General features: G+C 36.7%; 2 protein-coding genes across 2 annotated transcripts; one reads left to right on the top strand and one right to left on the bottom strand.

Moving 5' to 3' along the window:
* Positions 1 to 228: 228 nt before the first annotated feature.
* On the top strand, positions 229 to 13144 carry LOC136246563 (uncharacterized). The gene is made up of 4 exons (XM_066038059.1): positions 229 to 369; positions 8501 to 8827; positions 9346 to 10055; positions 11437 to 13144. The coding sequence occupies exons 2-4, from the start codon at positions 8503 to 8505 to the stop codon at positions 13009 to 13011; spliced, it is 2610 nt and encodes an 869-aa protein (XP_065894131.1). The 5' UTR covers positions 229 to 369; positions 8501 to 8502; the 3' UTR covers positions 13012 to 13144.
* Positions 2188 to 3216, bottom strand: LOC136247775 (zinc finger BED domain-containing protein 4-like). Its single transcript, XM_066039601.1, has one exon. The coding sequence runs from the start codon at positions 3214 to 3216 to the stop codon at positions 2188 to 2190; it is 1029 nt and encodes a 342-aa protein (XP_065895673.1).
* Positions 13145 to 16697: the final 3553 nt, after the last annotated feature.

Here is a 16697-nt window from a genome sequence, read left to right as displayed (position 1 = left end):
TACTTGAACAAAACTATAAGGTGTTAATGACAATAACCGGCAATTACCTAAATACAAGCTTTTGTGACTATTTGCCAAAATATAGTCTGCTTATTTTTTTACAGTGGCTTTACTAATTCAGGCAACGCAAAGCTATGTATCTACCCTGCTGTCTACATTTCCTCTATCAATGATGTGTGTACTTGGAGACACTGGATCACGTGACCACCACAACTCGTGCGTGGGGGGTTTGGTGATCGTTTAATAGAAGTGCTTATCGGTTTGGTACGGAGCCAAGTCTAGTGCAGTCGCCTTGGACATCACTGATTCATCAGAATACAGTAGAAAGTATTAGTAGCCACACGAAGTTGATTAACTTTGCGATAACAGGTATGGATTGTAGCTACTGTAGATACAGATACATAACCTCGTACTGACATAACTTAAAAGGTGCTGAGCCCTAGTCTTGTGCCCAGACCTCTATTTTCCCTTTTGTATTTAAGCGCAAACAAGATGTTTTCTTGTTCCTTGCACCTGCTGCAGCTACTGAGCGATTATGCACCTATCAATGGGGAAAGGTCGGGGATGGTGGGGGGATTGATCGCTAAAATTCCCCGACGTAGTGGGGATTTGTCTTCACTAAAGAAATTCACTCAGACAGCAAAGGTGTGTGCTTTCAGCTTAGGAAGGAGTGTCTCAGGTGCTAGCTATTACGTTCATACTAAATGATTTCAATCAATTCAGCTCAGTCACAGCTATGTTACAGCATCTTTCTTGGCCAAGCCTTCACCTGAGATGTAAAATATCCAGACTACAAACACTTTTTCAAAATTATACATCAAGATTATTCACTGTCAATTCCTCCTCATTTTATTTCAATGACAAGATCCACCAGACTATATCACCCACATCGTTTTATTATTCTACCAAACCCATCCACCTATTCACACCAACAGAGATTTTTCTCCAGATCAATTAAGGATTGGAACAACTTACCATCTTCTATCATTGAGAGCAACAATATTGACTCTTGGCAGAACTGCAAACATTGTATGGAACTCAATAACTGTAATCTTTGTAACTACGTAGCTAAATTCATTTTGTGATTGCTTTTTCCTGAGCATATATCAGCTGTGCTGTCTGCTCAGTAACACTAATAATAATAATAATAATAGATTCCACTCGATCTAACTCATCACTAGACCAGCACCACACGACCGTACAAATCCCATCCTAGCCCCAGTATTCCCGTGGTTTGCAGGTCGAGACTTGGTCGGGGTTTGCATTGCTAGTATTTCCCCAGTAGGTGGGGAATTGTAATTTTCAGTTTTGCAAATCCCCACCTCAGCCCGTATTAGTGGTAGTCGGGGATTACTTTGATACGTGCATTACTGTGAAAGTTGCATGAAACACGAAAACATAGGTTTTTCGTTGTACGCGGCTTGTTTGCAACCCTTCAAACTAGTGTTGCACTGATAAGAGGTTTAGCCGATTATCCGATTAGCCGATACTTCAATTTTGATTATAGCCGATTCCGATAACCGATCCGATTATTGAGAGAACTCTAATAAATGACTTTTCTGTTACATAGATGTGAATACATGTTACATGATTTATCAGTTATAAAGAGGTAGTTGAGAATGAAAACAATATAAACTAATGTTAGGTAATCATACACTTACATTAGACAATAAACAAGTTAGATGATTCACAACACAAGCCATCAATACTGACCACTAGTCATCACCATAGTTGTACTGGCCTTTTTCCAACTGAAAGTTTTTGTTTATAAATAGTAATATCTCTGCTCTCTCTGGTGCCAGCCGGTTACGCTTTTCATCATAAATGTCTCCTGCAACTGAAAATAGTCTCTCAGATGTAACTGATGTTGGTGGAGCTGAGAGATAACGTCTTGCTAACTGAGATAACTGCACAAATTGATGCTTATTTTCCTTCCACCAGATGAATGTGTTGGATCGATGAAAATCAATCAGAGGTTCTCTGAGGTATCGTTCCATTTCTGTCACGGAAGAGCTGCCTGTCACCGTAACTCCTGATTGTTCAAGAATTTCTGTAAAGCACTTCAAAATAGCTGGCCTTGGGCGCTTTGGCAAAGGTTCTTGGCTTTGTGTTACCTCTTCTAAATCATCAGAAGTCTCAGCAATACACTCATCAAGCATCTTGCAAGCCTTGCTCCTTGCCTCATTATCAGTAAAAAAACTTGTCCTTAAATTGGGGATCTAGTAAAGTAGCAATAGCCAATTCCTTGTGTGATTCAACATCTTTGTAGCGTCTGTTTAATGAGGCAAGCATGTCCTTTTTCATTGTCTTCACACCCCTATCATCATCATCAGCCTGTTCAAGTGACAATTGGAAAGCTCTAATGAATGGAATGATTAAGGATACAGATGCTGCATCAGTACAGAAAGATCTGGCAACCATGCCCAACACTTTGACTACCTTTGTAGCTATATCCAACTGAACTGAGGTAAGTGGCACAATATCACAATATTCACTAGCATAGGCAGCCAATGCCATCTTCTGTTCAATAAGCACCTGTAACATGTAAAGGGTGCTATTCCAACGAGTAGGCTCGTCACGCTTTAGACAATGTACAGGCAGCTGTAAATTTTGCTGTATTTCTTTTAGCTGACCATATGCTAATGGTGAACGTTTGAAATGGCTAACAATACAGCGAGCACTAGCAACAGTATCTATTACAATCTTTTGTGAAAGCACTCCATCATGCACAATTAGCTGCAGCGTGTGCGCAAAACAGCCGAGGTCTGGAAATGATCCATCCTTCATAGCCTTAATCATGTTTGCAGCATTATCCCTTACCATCAAATGCACTTGACTCTCTTTGATTTTCCATTTAGCTAACATTCTCTTGTAATGCTCACACAGTACCTCACCTGTGTGTGATCCTAGAATTGGTTCTGCATGAAGTATAGCCGATCTTCTTTCAAACAAATCAGAAAACCAGTGTGCTGTAAGGCTTAAAAGGCTGTCACTACTAACATCAGTAGACCAAATATCAGTGGTAAAACTAAACCATACTACTTTTTTCAATAACTTTTGTACCTCATTCGTAAGTCCAACTGCAATTCTGGGGATGACAACTTCTGTAACATACTTCCTGCTTGGCACTGAATAACGAGGCTCTAATTGTTGCATAAGATGAAGAAATCCAACATCCTCCACTAAAGAAAACAGATGATTGTCTAATGCAATCATTTCGCCGATTTTCTTTGTTACTTTCTGTGCACATGGACTGTTTATACCCCATTTCTTTAAACTAGTATTGCCGCGGCAATCCTCCAGCAACTGTTGCTTCCTGCTTGGCTCCTGTGATTCGGAAGTCTCTACTTCGGCAGCCTTTTCTGCTTCGTACTTTTTGTATTCGTTGACATGTTTCGCTTTGAGATGATTTACAATATTTGTAGTGTTAAAAGTCTTACTATTCTTTCCTCATCATGAAACTTCAGCTTTACAAGTGTTACACTACGCAAAGTGAGCATCTTGTTTTATTGTAAAATAAGACCATATTGCTGATTTCGTCTTGGATGCTGCCATTTCCAATAATCATATTCGACATACAGAAATCATATGCAGAAACAACACACAAACCTAAACTCCAATGCGCGATAAATGGCATAAGAAAGTTCTTGAACATGCATGTGTGTTTACGCATGCGCAGAGTAAACATCAGCATAATCACTTGACCGATTCCGATAATTGGCAAAACCCTATTATCGGCCCGATTCCGATTAGTTGGCCGATGATCAGTGCAACACTACTTCAAACGATCCCCAGTATCTGGGGAAACAGAGCCAAACAGCTATTGGAGTTACACTAGACCCTATTTCTCCCAACCAAATACAAAAGGGAAATAGCAGTTGGGCACGAGACTGACTGAGGCTTGAGCTCGCTGAGGGCGAGACTGATACACACGCTCATGTCATATCAAAACATTTGTCAACTTTTACCGTGTATTATAAAAATCCATAACGTAAAATATATGCAAAAATGACACCGTTTATTAAACGCGGCATCATAACTTCCGCATACTTCAATTTACGGAGATCTGGTATGGTTCATCAGAACCCTTGATCAATGGCAAATTGAGTGATATATAGGAGTTTGTGAAGTGACCAAGAGAAAAGCCATGATAGAACCTTGTATCGCCAAATTACGTATTCAGATACGTAATAAAACAGCAGGAAAACCCTGTTTTTCGTATGTTTCATAATGTAACTCGATATAATAATTGGTTAGGCACGTACTTCGGGTAGATTCTTAATCAGCAAGTGTTGACACGTAGTATGATACCAAGTTTAGCAAATTTGGTTGAGGGTAACAGGTTGCTTTTTGGGGGTTTTCCCACCCGAGTAATTAAATTCTCCAATATAAATTGCATGGGGGTGCATATTATGTTGTAATCTATAGTAAATAAATGTTACTATGGTACTGCTAGATAGGGCTGAAACAGATATCCGTATTATCCGGATATCCGGATAATAATTTACTATCCGATAGTACTTTGAAGCCAAGCGGATAGTAATAACTTAAAGCCATTTATCTGTCCAACTTTCCTCATCACTAGATGAATCAATTTTCATCATGGAGAGTTAGCTAAGCTAGATTATGTGAAGTTAACAGCAGCCTGGTAAGTTAATCAGTTTGCTCGCGACCACGCCCATCGCTAAATTACGAAGCGAGGCTGTGAATGTTGCTGAAGAAGTTGTAACAGAATAGTTATTGCCTTATAAAGAGTTCTTTACGACTAGTTGTACCTGGAAAGGTCTTGTAGCAACTGCTACATCTTGTATTCATGTTTTCTCCAGCTGCCAATCTTGTTACAGACGGTGCAAAGTAACACTAACATTACCACAAACCTTTTGCTATCATGTTAATGTTTGTTTGCTTCTAGTACTAGTAAAACAAGGATGTTTGCAATAAACTATAAGTGATGATGTCACTATCCGTAGGATATCCGGATAGGTTTTGTTCAGGATATCCGGATAGTAAAAGTTGCTATCCGTTTCAGCCCTACTGCTAGAGCATTACTTCAGGTGGAATCGTGTAGAGCAATTTAAGGGCTTTAATAATGTCCTGTAGAGATTATTGGTGCTAATGGTTGCTTTTTTGCATTTTCTGTATTTAGTATAAAATGCATGTATTTTACATAGGGCAAGAAATGATGACTGTCAACAAGGTTTTTCAACCAACTGGTTTGACTAAGCTAAGACTACCAAAATGACGTGGAGTTGTTATAATACATAATTCATAAGAAGTTATAGTAAAACTGGATGTTATGTAAAATTTTATTTTGACCACTTCGGTTTACAATTCCCAATCGCAAGTTTTGATATGGTACCAATATATTATATATATTAATACATCAATACCGTGTCCTACAGCAAACTAGCCAATAGAATTAGTATATCACTTGTACATTTGATATACGCATCTGATTGGCTAAAAAAATTTGATAGTGTTTAGTTGTCTTACCAGTTAGGCATGTCCGACTTGGCAACTACAGCTACCATAGTAATTAATACTTGTTGCCTAGCAACCGTTGCTAGGCAACCACTATTAATTCTAAAATGATTTGACACCATAACAACAGTTGCTAAGCAACCATCAAAAAGCATGTAGCTAGGTCAGGTTTAAATTTTGTTGCCTAGCAAAAGTTGCTATGGATTGTTATACCATGATATTTATAGTATAACATATACATATATTCCATATATATGCTAACGATTATTCTGACTGCCTACCTCTTAAAGAGACACCTCGTTATGGTGGCTGCCTTTATTGTCCCAAACATGCCATGATCCCCCTAATTATAATTTCAAGACACACAATGGTGTGTCCTGTGGCCATGGAGTATGAGTTGCACGACATGCATGTGTGTATTTTGCAGAAACCAAGAAAATACTGTTTCATGCATATGTATATAGCTTTGAATAGAAATTGTAGAATTTTGTCGATCCCTCAGCATCGGGCATCTATAAAATTATGCAGTTATAATATTACAAATTTAAGCTCAGCCATTACTGAGATAATATGTATGCGTCTTCAAAAATCATCTTATTTTCTTTGTATATTTCGTTTTCTTCTTTTTGTGCCAATTACAAAAATAGCTATAACTCGTGTATGCTTTATTTTGGAGGACTGTAGAAGTATCTTATAGCACATTTACAGTTCAAATTTCATACAGATTATATAAAACACAAGGGAGTTGTGTTATAAAAGTGATTTTTTACCATAACTATTGGGTGAATTACTTCAAGGGACAGATTGAAAATTGGGTTGTAGATAGATTTACCATCATAGGAGTGCCTTTTGGTGGTGTGAAAAAGAATCGAGAAAAAGACCATTAAGTTATAATAAAAATTTCAACCATGCGTATCAAGCTTACAATGTAGTTTTGTAAATAATAAAAGCAATTCTAATTAAGTCGTGGCTATAGACTGACAGAAGTAGGAATTAAAATGTCAACAAATTGTATATCTGCTGGTATAGCCGACCTACCTAGTTTCACTACTTTTTATTTCAATGATTGTTGATTGACTTGAAATTCCTAATATTACCAGGTCTGCACCCACAGTTGGCTGCAAGTTGGATGTGGACGCGTACCTTGTTTCTTTCCGAAAAAACATGTGTGCATGTATGTACAGTATGTTTCTTTGTACATGCCCTCACATGTGTGACAAACAAGCTTTCTGCAAAGAACAGCCAGTGTGAGTGCTCTGTAGACTCTGTATTAAACTTACAGGTAGGTAAGCTTTGCTCTGAGGTATATACTTTGTGCCAGTTTAAAATATGGGTGAAACTGTCTTCTAATATAGTACAAACGTCTTTCTACTGGGCTGTACGGGTAGGAACAAGCAGGAACTCTTTTGGATGCGTGCAGTATGAGTTCCAAGTGAGTGAATGCTTCTTTCTCCCTTGGTGCAATGGCACTGGATTATCTGTAGCTACTTTTCATATCAGGTCTTTACTTCACATGTTAATTGTACCCATGTCACACAAACATCTTAAGTGACTTTTTAAAATTTCGCCACTATTGGACGGAGGCAAATATTCGCACAATTTTCAGATAATTTAATTCTGCTTGCCCATCTCAAACTTCAATAGTCATTATGCTTCTTAGAGAAAAAAAAAAACTACAACTGGTGACTACCATATTTGACCAGTTAATAGACGTGGCTCATATAATAGCTTCCCCCAGATAGTAGCTGCTCCATAGCCTAGGATCATTGTCATAAGAAATAAGAGCTGCGGCTTATATCTGAATAGACTGATGCTAGTTTTGATAAGATACGTTTGAAAAGCCAAGGAGTTGTTTTAAGCCAGGAAATATTGATTGAGAGTGATAGTATGGAAGGATGACTCAACAAAATCACCAAACTGCTTTGTTTAGCAACACAAAGAGTTATTAAGCTATAAAAATTCTACTGTACATTGGCTCATTCTACTGTAATTTGTACTGGACATCCTGATGTGTGCATAATTATATTCATTTGAAATAGTGGTAACCCACAGTAATGATTATAGTTAAAGCTTTGCCACATTACTAATGTGACAGCTGTTGAAGCCTTATGAAAGCTGTACCAAGCCACCTTCAGTTATTTATTACATTTCTAAGTGTTGCTTGTGGTTTAAAATAATTGATGACATTGGATTACAATAATAGGCTTTTAAATCAAAAGAAAAGGAATAATTGTAATTGTGACCGTCTCAGTGACTTGTTTACGCAAGCATACGTATTGAGAAAACCAAATTTAAAAGTAATTCATAAAATTATGCATGCTACAAAAAAAACACAAGTTTTTATCAGGCCAGTACTCAAAGAAGAAAGACTCAAACTATATGCCATCTTATTCACCTGCTCATGAAGAGTTCAAAATCTTTGTTTCATTTCTGTGGCTCCAACAGTATACGTGTCATGTGTGTTTGTTTACGATGCGGTACATGTAAATGTAAACAAGATTGTCATCATTTCTTCTACTAAACTGCCTTCGTATCATATGTACAAGTGACTACAGGCCTAACACTATACCTTGGCTGATGTGCTAATCCATGGTAAACTTTTTAAGCTAAGTTGTTGACTAATCTGAACGGAAGTTATGGCTGCTTATGTAAGTTCCTGTAGTTTATTTTCCGTATAGTTGTTGTATAAATCGATTATCTTGCTCTTCCTACTGTCTAGGGCTACAATTCCAAAACTACTCACCACAAACAGCTGAAACTTTGGTGATCCATTCCTTGGACACTGCAGATAATGTTAAGAAAAATTCAATTGTGCAAACGTTGCATTTGTGCTGAGATGGTCACCATTATTGAATCTTTATTTAATACTTATAGCAGGGGATAGTATTTACTGCATGGGCACCTGGTTATTAGAAGTATAGTAGTAGAAGTTTTTCCTTGTACTATATAGTATGCTTAAAGATCATATAAAACAGTGATATGTGAATGTAGTGTTAGATATGTTCTTTTTTTATTGTAGATATGATGGATGTTTCACAGTCCAAGGAAAAAGAAGTATTCACAGCCAACTATGCTAAGTTCTGTAGTACTCTGACTGACATTGAAAATCTGCTGAAGTACTTTGTAGAAGAAAAGGTCATCAATGTTGAAGACCAAAGTGAAATAAACTCCAAAGTTAAGAAGTCAGAGAAGGTCACCAAGTTACTCCAGCATATTTCTGGTCCATTAGAGAGTGGTGACAGTAAAGGATTATATACCTTGCTAACTATAATGGAGAAACATGGCACTCAAGCTACAAAAGATTTAGCTAACAAACTATGGGGCTCCTTAAAGGAATGTTCTGCAGGTGAGATATAAAGGTGGTGACACCACGTGTGGCATTAGGCATTTACATTTTATATCCATTTAAAAAATTATGTGCCTGACATAGTTACTGATGTACCGGATGCTGTTTTTGTCTGTTTACATATGTGAGGATTTCTGGCCACAACTATCTTAATCATGTTTCCGACTATATAATTTTATAAGCCTCATTGTCAAGTAATGTCATGACATACAACAAAAGTGCCTTTAACACTTGTAAATTCAAAGTTGTGACATTCCTATTCCAATAATTTATGTTTCAAAATAAAGGATCATGTTTTCAGAATTTGTAATAGCTAAATAATATCAATAACTATAATACCATCAATACCCCCAATACCATAATAGGGATTCAATACCATCATGCATATACCTAATTTCACTCTACCTTGATTTTTTAGTTAATAACTTTTAAAATGCAAAAGTAATATACATCTGTGCAGTTTATGCAAATACAGTGTAAATTTTTGTTTGTAAAGTATGTTAAATGATTGTCTACAGATTCTCATCCTGCCATTGCCAAAGCACAAGGTACACCTGTTGTGACAAAGCCACATGTGAACAAAGCCAGTGCTCAGTTTAGTAGTCTAGTAAGGACAGTAGAAGCAGTTCTTGACAAGAGCTCTGATAATCTTGAATTGTGCAAACGATTTTGCCTAGATTTAACCATCAGCGATAATTCTGATACCTTGCTGTTCAATGATGAGCAGTTACTGAAAATTGAACAATGTAAAACATTTCGGGAATTGTTTAAGTTGCTACGCCAATACTGGAGCTGGAGAGAATATTGTATTTTAAAACACATCATCAGTGAATCTAATTCTAAAGAGGCTAGAGATGAACTGAAAAAGTATGAAAAAGTAATGAGCTCTTATGCCGGCCTTCAGTTAATTTCAGATAATTTTTTACCAGAAGAATTGCCACATGAGTATGTAAAAATGATCGTCGTAATAGAAAAACCATATAAGGAGCTTACTAGGGAGGAATATGATGAGATACGAGATTTCATCTTCAAACACATGGATGTCAAACCTTACATAGCTCATCCCTTTATTAAGTTTCTCTTTAGCTCCTTGCACCTTGAGTGGTTTGTTCTTCATCATGCAATTCCTCACATGACCAAGATGGCTCATAAAAATATAAGTGTGTTTGCAGAAAAGTCTGTGACTTACATCCAAATTGGACAAGAAGTGATTTTAGATGCTCATAAAGTATGTGTAATTTCTATGATATTATATAATTAATATTTGTATGTATGTACGTATGTACGTGCAGTATATCCTCCATGAAATAGCAGCTTGGCTATATAATAGGCACATCCATGAAGTAAAATAAATAAACTGGCAACTGAAAGAGCTAATATCTGGAGCGACCAAGAATGAATGTTAGTTACATTCAACTAAGTACAGGACTGCGTGCCTGCCATCTGTGCCTTGTTTTTTGCTTTCATCTTCAATCAGTCTGGTCATTGTGTTCTTCATGCAACAAAGCCATATCTAGGCATTAATATTCCGTAGCAAAACTTTCCTTGAGCAGCATATTTAGATGCTACAAAATTATTTAAAGCTCTTACTAGTGTTGCACCGATAATTGGTTCAATAATCAGTATCGGGCCAATATTGGCTACTAGCCGATTAATCGGTTATGATGAAATCAAAGTCAATATTAACCTCCACTATGCTGTGTAGTATAATGATGTGGGGGAAGCAAGACATAAGTTATTTGGCATTTTAATTAAGTTATGTGTTGGTGGTTTAGCAGTGACTACAAGCCGTGCCCAATATAAACTGTCAGGTTCCAACAGTAAACTGAGGTTTTTGGTTTCTGTGTAGTACCAGCCACTTGTCTCAACTGTATAGCAGTAGTAAAATGTACTTAAAACCTGTTAACCATGTGTAACTTTTACTCGTGGTATACATCTAACTTTACATTTTAGCCCAGAATGAGCTGTATATCAATGGTTATGTCACTAATATGAGTCATTTAATAATGATGAGGATGAGGATGAGTGTTAGTGTTATTAGTGTATATTGAATCGGTTATCGGTATCGGCTAATTCTGTTACTTAATATTGGTTATCGGAATAATCAGCTAATTTGGATATCGGTGCAACACTAGCTCTTACGCTACTGTAAAGGGCACTGGACACCCGTTAGATACCGGTAACTTTCTAAACCGTGCCCATTAACAATCTACGTTGATCGAGTGTGGAGACCACACCTCTACTTACTCTAACATGATGATCACACTTCCTTATTGTTTTAGCTGTATTATAATGATAACATGACAAAAATAAGTTATAGTAACCACACCCCTTGGTAGGTGGGACGCTGGCTTGAGATTCTAATAGAACAGTTGCATGTGTAAACTATAATTATTACTAATAACTGCTGTACTTGATACAATGTGTTGTGTTGTATAGTATAAATCAATTTCATTATCTATCAAGTGCTGTGTGGCCCTCGGGCTTGGGTATATCAGGCAAATCCCCATGGCCATGGTATATCTTTTAAATAGTAGCTAAACTCACTGTAAGAAAGCGTATTATTTTTGTTCCTGTATTATGCATTCTCAATTTGTTATATATTACAGGTCAAATATGCAGCTTGTGGCTACAATTGCACATTTGCACATCCACCTCCCTGTGAAGTTACCTGCAAGATTTGCCAACTTCCTTGCAGAGAATCTCAGATCAGTCTATGTTGCAAGAACAATTTCTGTGCAGGTCATGTCACAACCGCAAAAGATGGCGACTCTTATCCACTTCAGAAAGAGTGTCCCATTTGTCATAGCGATAAGTTTGAGCACTTTCCTGACAATCAAGCTGATCAAAAAATTCAATCACTTCTTGTCTACTGCCCTAATAAAGATGTAGGGTGTAATTGGATAGGACAATTAAACCAAGTGGACATGCATTGTAATGATGACAATTCAGGGTGTCTACTTCAAGAGTTACGATGCACAAGCAATTGTGGTAAAGTCCTTCAACGCCAACATTTAAATAATCACTTGTTGCATGATTGCTCATGTTACTGTTCATACTGCAAAACATCAGCTGGTCAACAAGAAATTGTAAAATTCCACAAAGAAAATTGTCAAAAATATCCGATAGTTTGTCCAAATAATTGTGGGGTAACTATCTCTCGTAATAAGGTCGATGAACACAAAAATATCTGTCCTCTTCAAGAAATTGATTGCGAATATTACAAAGTGGGATGTAGAGACAAAATTCTTCGTAAAGATAAGGAACGTCATCATAAAAACAAAATAAGCAAACACCTTGATTTAATAAAAGAACATATTTCAGATGAAACAGCAACCCAAAAATGTTGCATTCATTTGGCATATACATTCTGCTTTGGATTGCTTTTGCTTGCTATAATTTGTCAATACATTTATATAAATTATAAATACAATGAAATAGAAAATGATAGGTATATTTATAATGAGGTCCTTGGAAATTTGGAAATAGAAAATGACGATTTGAAGTATAAAATCCAACTTTTAAATTCTAGCATCTTCCACCTGAAAATGACTCTTCATCAATATGTACCCACAGAAGATCAGTTAAAATACTTTGATGAAAAAGCGGAACAAGTATATAATGCCTGCATAGAAGCTGCTGATAACTTGACAATGTCAGTTAGAAATATGAGGGAATCATATGCTTCTCTAGAAGAGTCTATCAGGGAAAAAAATATGTACATGCATTCTTTTACTTGGAAACTGCATCTAAATGTCTTAAATCTCCTATCTCTACATGGTGACAAAGTCACTCCAGTTGTGATAGCCTTGCTAAATTATAGTAAATGGAGTAAGGAAGACAAGCCATGGTTCAGTACTGTTTTCTTTGATGTTAAAGGTGGAAATCAGCTATGCTTATCAGTTACACCAGCCAATGTTACAGTGTCAGTCTCTCTGATACTGTTAACACCGGCACCAAACACAAGCTTACATCATGATGGAGTGTTTGCCATTGAACTGTTAAACCAAATTAATGATACCAATCACTCGATTAATGACATAAGTTTTAATGAAGTAGCAAAATCAAAGCAAAGCAATGAAGCAACCTTTGGGGATCTTAAATACTTGTTATCTTCTTATCAAGATGATGTTGCATTCCTTAGAGAAGACTCTTTGTACTTTAGAGTTACATTTTACAAATAGCTATTAGTACACAGTATGATTGTTGTAACTTTTAGGGCAAAGCTAAGTAATGCGATGCTTCAGTGTTGTAAGATATTAAGTGTTTGGCTTACTTTTTAATTAATTGAAATATGTATTATTAAATGAAAATAAAACTGGAAAAGAAAATCTATTTGGTATAGTCATTTAAAGCCAAAAGGAAAGCAGACTGTGGTGTTAGTAATTCCTTTATTATACACTATTACGTAGGAACTCAATGCAACGCAACATGACATAATGTTGCTGGTGAAGACCTATTTTTGTAAGCTCTTTCGTGCTAGAGTATTTCAGACTTCCATGACTGCAGCTATAGCAGCTAATGAGAGCAGTTAAATGTTTTCCTTCACCTTTAGATAGAACTGAGGATTTGTAATGAATCGATTGATTATATAAAACACATACATTTATATGTATCACTAGGATTAATTAAAAATATATGATTCTAAAATAATCTATTTACATGGTGCACGCTGTATTATGTGTATGTATACTGTATAGTATATCTCAATGGAGCCATACTTTAAAAGAATTTACAAAGTATAATTTGTTATACAAATACTGCCTATATATTTATGTTTGTGTTGAAACCAGCTACTAAGTCCAAAAATTTTTCTTAAGCTCAAACAAAAGCAGATACCAGGTCCCAATGTATATGAAGTCATCTATAGATTTGTGGTCCATTTTTCCTCAGTATAGTGTAGAGTGTTTTTTCAACTAGGTGTGGTACTTAGAACTAAATGGATGGATGGAATGATGGGCGCACAAGGCCAGGGCTGTTGTATTTCTGTTTGTTGCAGCCAAATCAGGATGACTACTTTGTACTAAATTCTCAATCCGTACAACACCGGCTTCTAGAATTAAGAGTCACATAATCCCATCTGATTTGGCTGCCTGCCCAATGCCCATGGAGCTAGAATTCAAACGGAGAATGATCCCGTTGCATGAGACAGAAGAAACAAACTGTAATGATGTGCCATGTATATAAACAGTGAATCGATTGACAAATGCAACCTCCACTATAATGTGGTACATATGCCTAGTATATGCATGCTGAAATTGGTGAATTTAGCACATAATTCGATACTGTGTGGTGCATATTGTTATACACAATGCCAGTGCATGAAGTATATATGTGACCGGATCTGCAAATAAGCTATTAAGGGTCTTATGATGGCCTTTTCAAATTTCCAAGTTGACGTGTCATAACTCATCATGTGTTTAAACCCATTGTCTTAATATTGCATCCAAGAATAATGCTATAATAGTCTAGGGTAATTAAGGTGACCAAATTTCAAGCTGGTACCATACACACAAGTCAAGTTATGGATTGCCAAGTACATGCAATTGGAAAGGCTATACAGTGGCGGATCTAGAAATTTTCAGAGGGGATTTCAGGTTCCACTCAACTTTAGCCTAGCTGTATAAAGTCGAAGACCAAAAAATAATAAATAAATTAAAAAAAGGTCACTGCTTGCTGTTGAACGCCTTCAAAGGCAAAAGTATGAAGTTTCGCCAGTAGAAATAGTCCTAATATAATACACTATGTATAACTCGTGGTGATTTTATCACCCACACGACGAGTCGTAAATAAATTTAGGGGCACGCGCTATGATTCAGCTGAAATCATTGCAACTCTCCTGTATCCGCCACTGCTATAAGACCCCTTTTCGCAGATTATTATTATGATTAAATACAGGTAAAGGCACAGCCTGTATACCCGATCAATGCAATGTCTTACACAAAAACATGTCTTGAATCTAGTAGCTAAATAACTGTCTAACAACGATTTAAAAGTATTAATAGAGCTATTCCAATCATTGGCGATCCTATTAATAAAGTAATTTGATCTACACAATAATCGTGACCGTTCCTTAAACAACTGGTTGAACTGATGCCCCCTGGTGGTAACTAGTGGCTAGTTGAGAAAGTATATAAATCAGTGAAAATCTGTGTTACGGATCCGGGCGAATTTTTTTTTTGGGCACACTTTGGATTTAGAAATTTTTCACGAAATATTTTTTCCGGATAATGCTGTGTACGTATCCCGGATACTGACATGTTAAAGACTAGTTAACAGGGCCAACAACGTCGTGTTCTCCGCCAGGCTGGCAGCCACTAGAAAAGAAGGGCGAAAAAATTGAGCCAGCTTAGAACTCTTTTCTCCTGCCTTTTTTTCAGAAGGACTGTTCTTACCTTGTTTCTCTCACTGGCTGCCTCATCACTATGAACTGATTTTTCAGTGGCGTCTCACATTACCTGGCAGCACAGAGCTATTCACAGGTATTGGTGAAACTGATTATGTGAGTGTGAAGCAGCTTGTGTTTTATTCTTGTGACACCACTGTGTGTGTGTGTGTGTGTGTGTGTGTGTGTGTGTGTGTGTGTGTGTGTGTGTGTGTGTGTGTGTGTGTGTGTGTGTGTGTGTGTGTGTGTGTGTGTGTGTGTGTGTGTGTGTGTGTCGTTTTTGTGCTATATAATTGTTTGTACCTCCTGCAAGAAAGAACAACTTAAGCATATATCACCACTCTTGAGATGAGATGAGCACTTACTCAGTCATGCCCTTGAACATATATGTGACCGAATTTTGAAAAATCACCCATATGGGTGCATTTGACACCTAAAATAATTAATAATCAAATCACAAACTTTACAAGGCAAATGTATTTGTTTATGGTTTTAAGCCATTCTCAATACTTTTAATTACAAGAAAATTCTTGAAATAGTTTTAAAACTGTGCCCTGCTCTTATTAACAACCCACTAAAGATGGAAATTCTAATTATTTCATGCACGCCTATATGGGTGATTTTCCAAAATTTGGTCACATATGGGGATTTCAAACAGCTGAATGTCAAATGACCCATACATAGAAGGGCAAACCTATTGTGTCAAATCCTTACTTATCCACACAGGGATATGACAAGTTACAAGAAAAAGTACTTGTGTGCTTAATGAATGATTATCAAAATTAATTCCCTATAGTGTGGCAACAGTTTTGTGTCAATTCTCCCTGTAAATACATTGATAGGTGCATTATAGATATTATAATTTTCATCACCATTTTATTATGTGGTAACGTGGTCATGAATTTGTGTGATGTTGTGTGATGTTGTGTGTATTGGGTATGATGTTCTTATTTGTAGGTGGAAACTCAGATATTGCAAGTAACTGGCTAGGGAATTTAACATCTAATGAGGTAACCTAACACACTACAGAATGCCAAGAAATGCTTATTGGATTGAAGTCATCTCATCTTTATGCAATCACTGTGAGAATAAGAACTCATTGTTCCAACTAGTCTCCATGCCAGACGGTTTGTGTGGGGGTGGCAAATAAGCCTTCTAGTCACTGTTGCACACATTCTGTGTAGGCACCGGCCGATTATGCCGGCACAATTTAAAGCATAATAGGTGGCCAAAAGCATCAAGCATAATGCCAGCATAATAGGGACGATGTTTGAAAAATTAATTAAATGCGCAATATGCGCACCTGAAAGAAAGCAAATATTCACTGCCAATAGTATTATTAGTGCATTTTATAATCAAAAACACGTAATACAACTTATTAAACCGTTTCTTTGTTGGTTATTCACACTTTGCAGAAATAAGATCGAGATACTCTAATAGAACAGTCACTTACTCTAATAGAGCAGTCAGGAAAGGCTGATATAC

Source organism: Dysidea avara, chromosome 2, assembly GCF_963678975.1.
Source record: "Dysidea avara chromosome 2, odDysAvar1.4, whole genome shotgun sequence".
In the NCBI taxonomy this organism is placed as follows: domain Eukaryota; kingdom Metazoa; phylum Porifera; class Demospongiae; order Dictyoceratida; family Dysideidae; genus Dysidea; species Dysidea avara.
The sequence above is the reverse complement of the archived record's forward strand: the minus strand, read 5'-3'. Positions and strand labels throughout refer to the sequence as shown.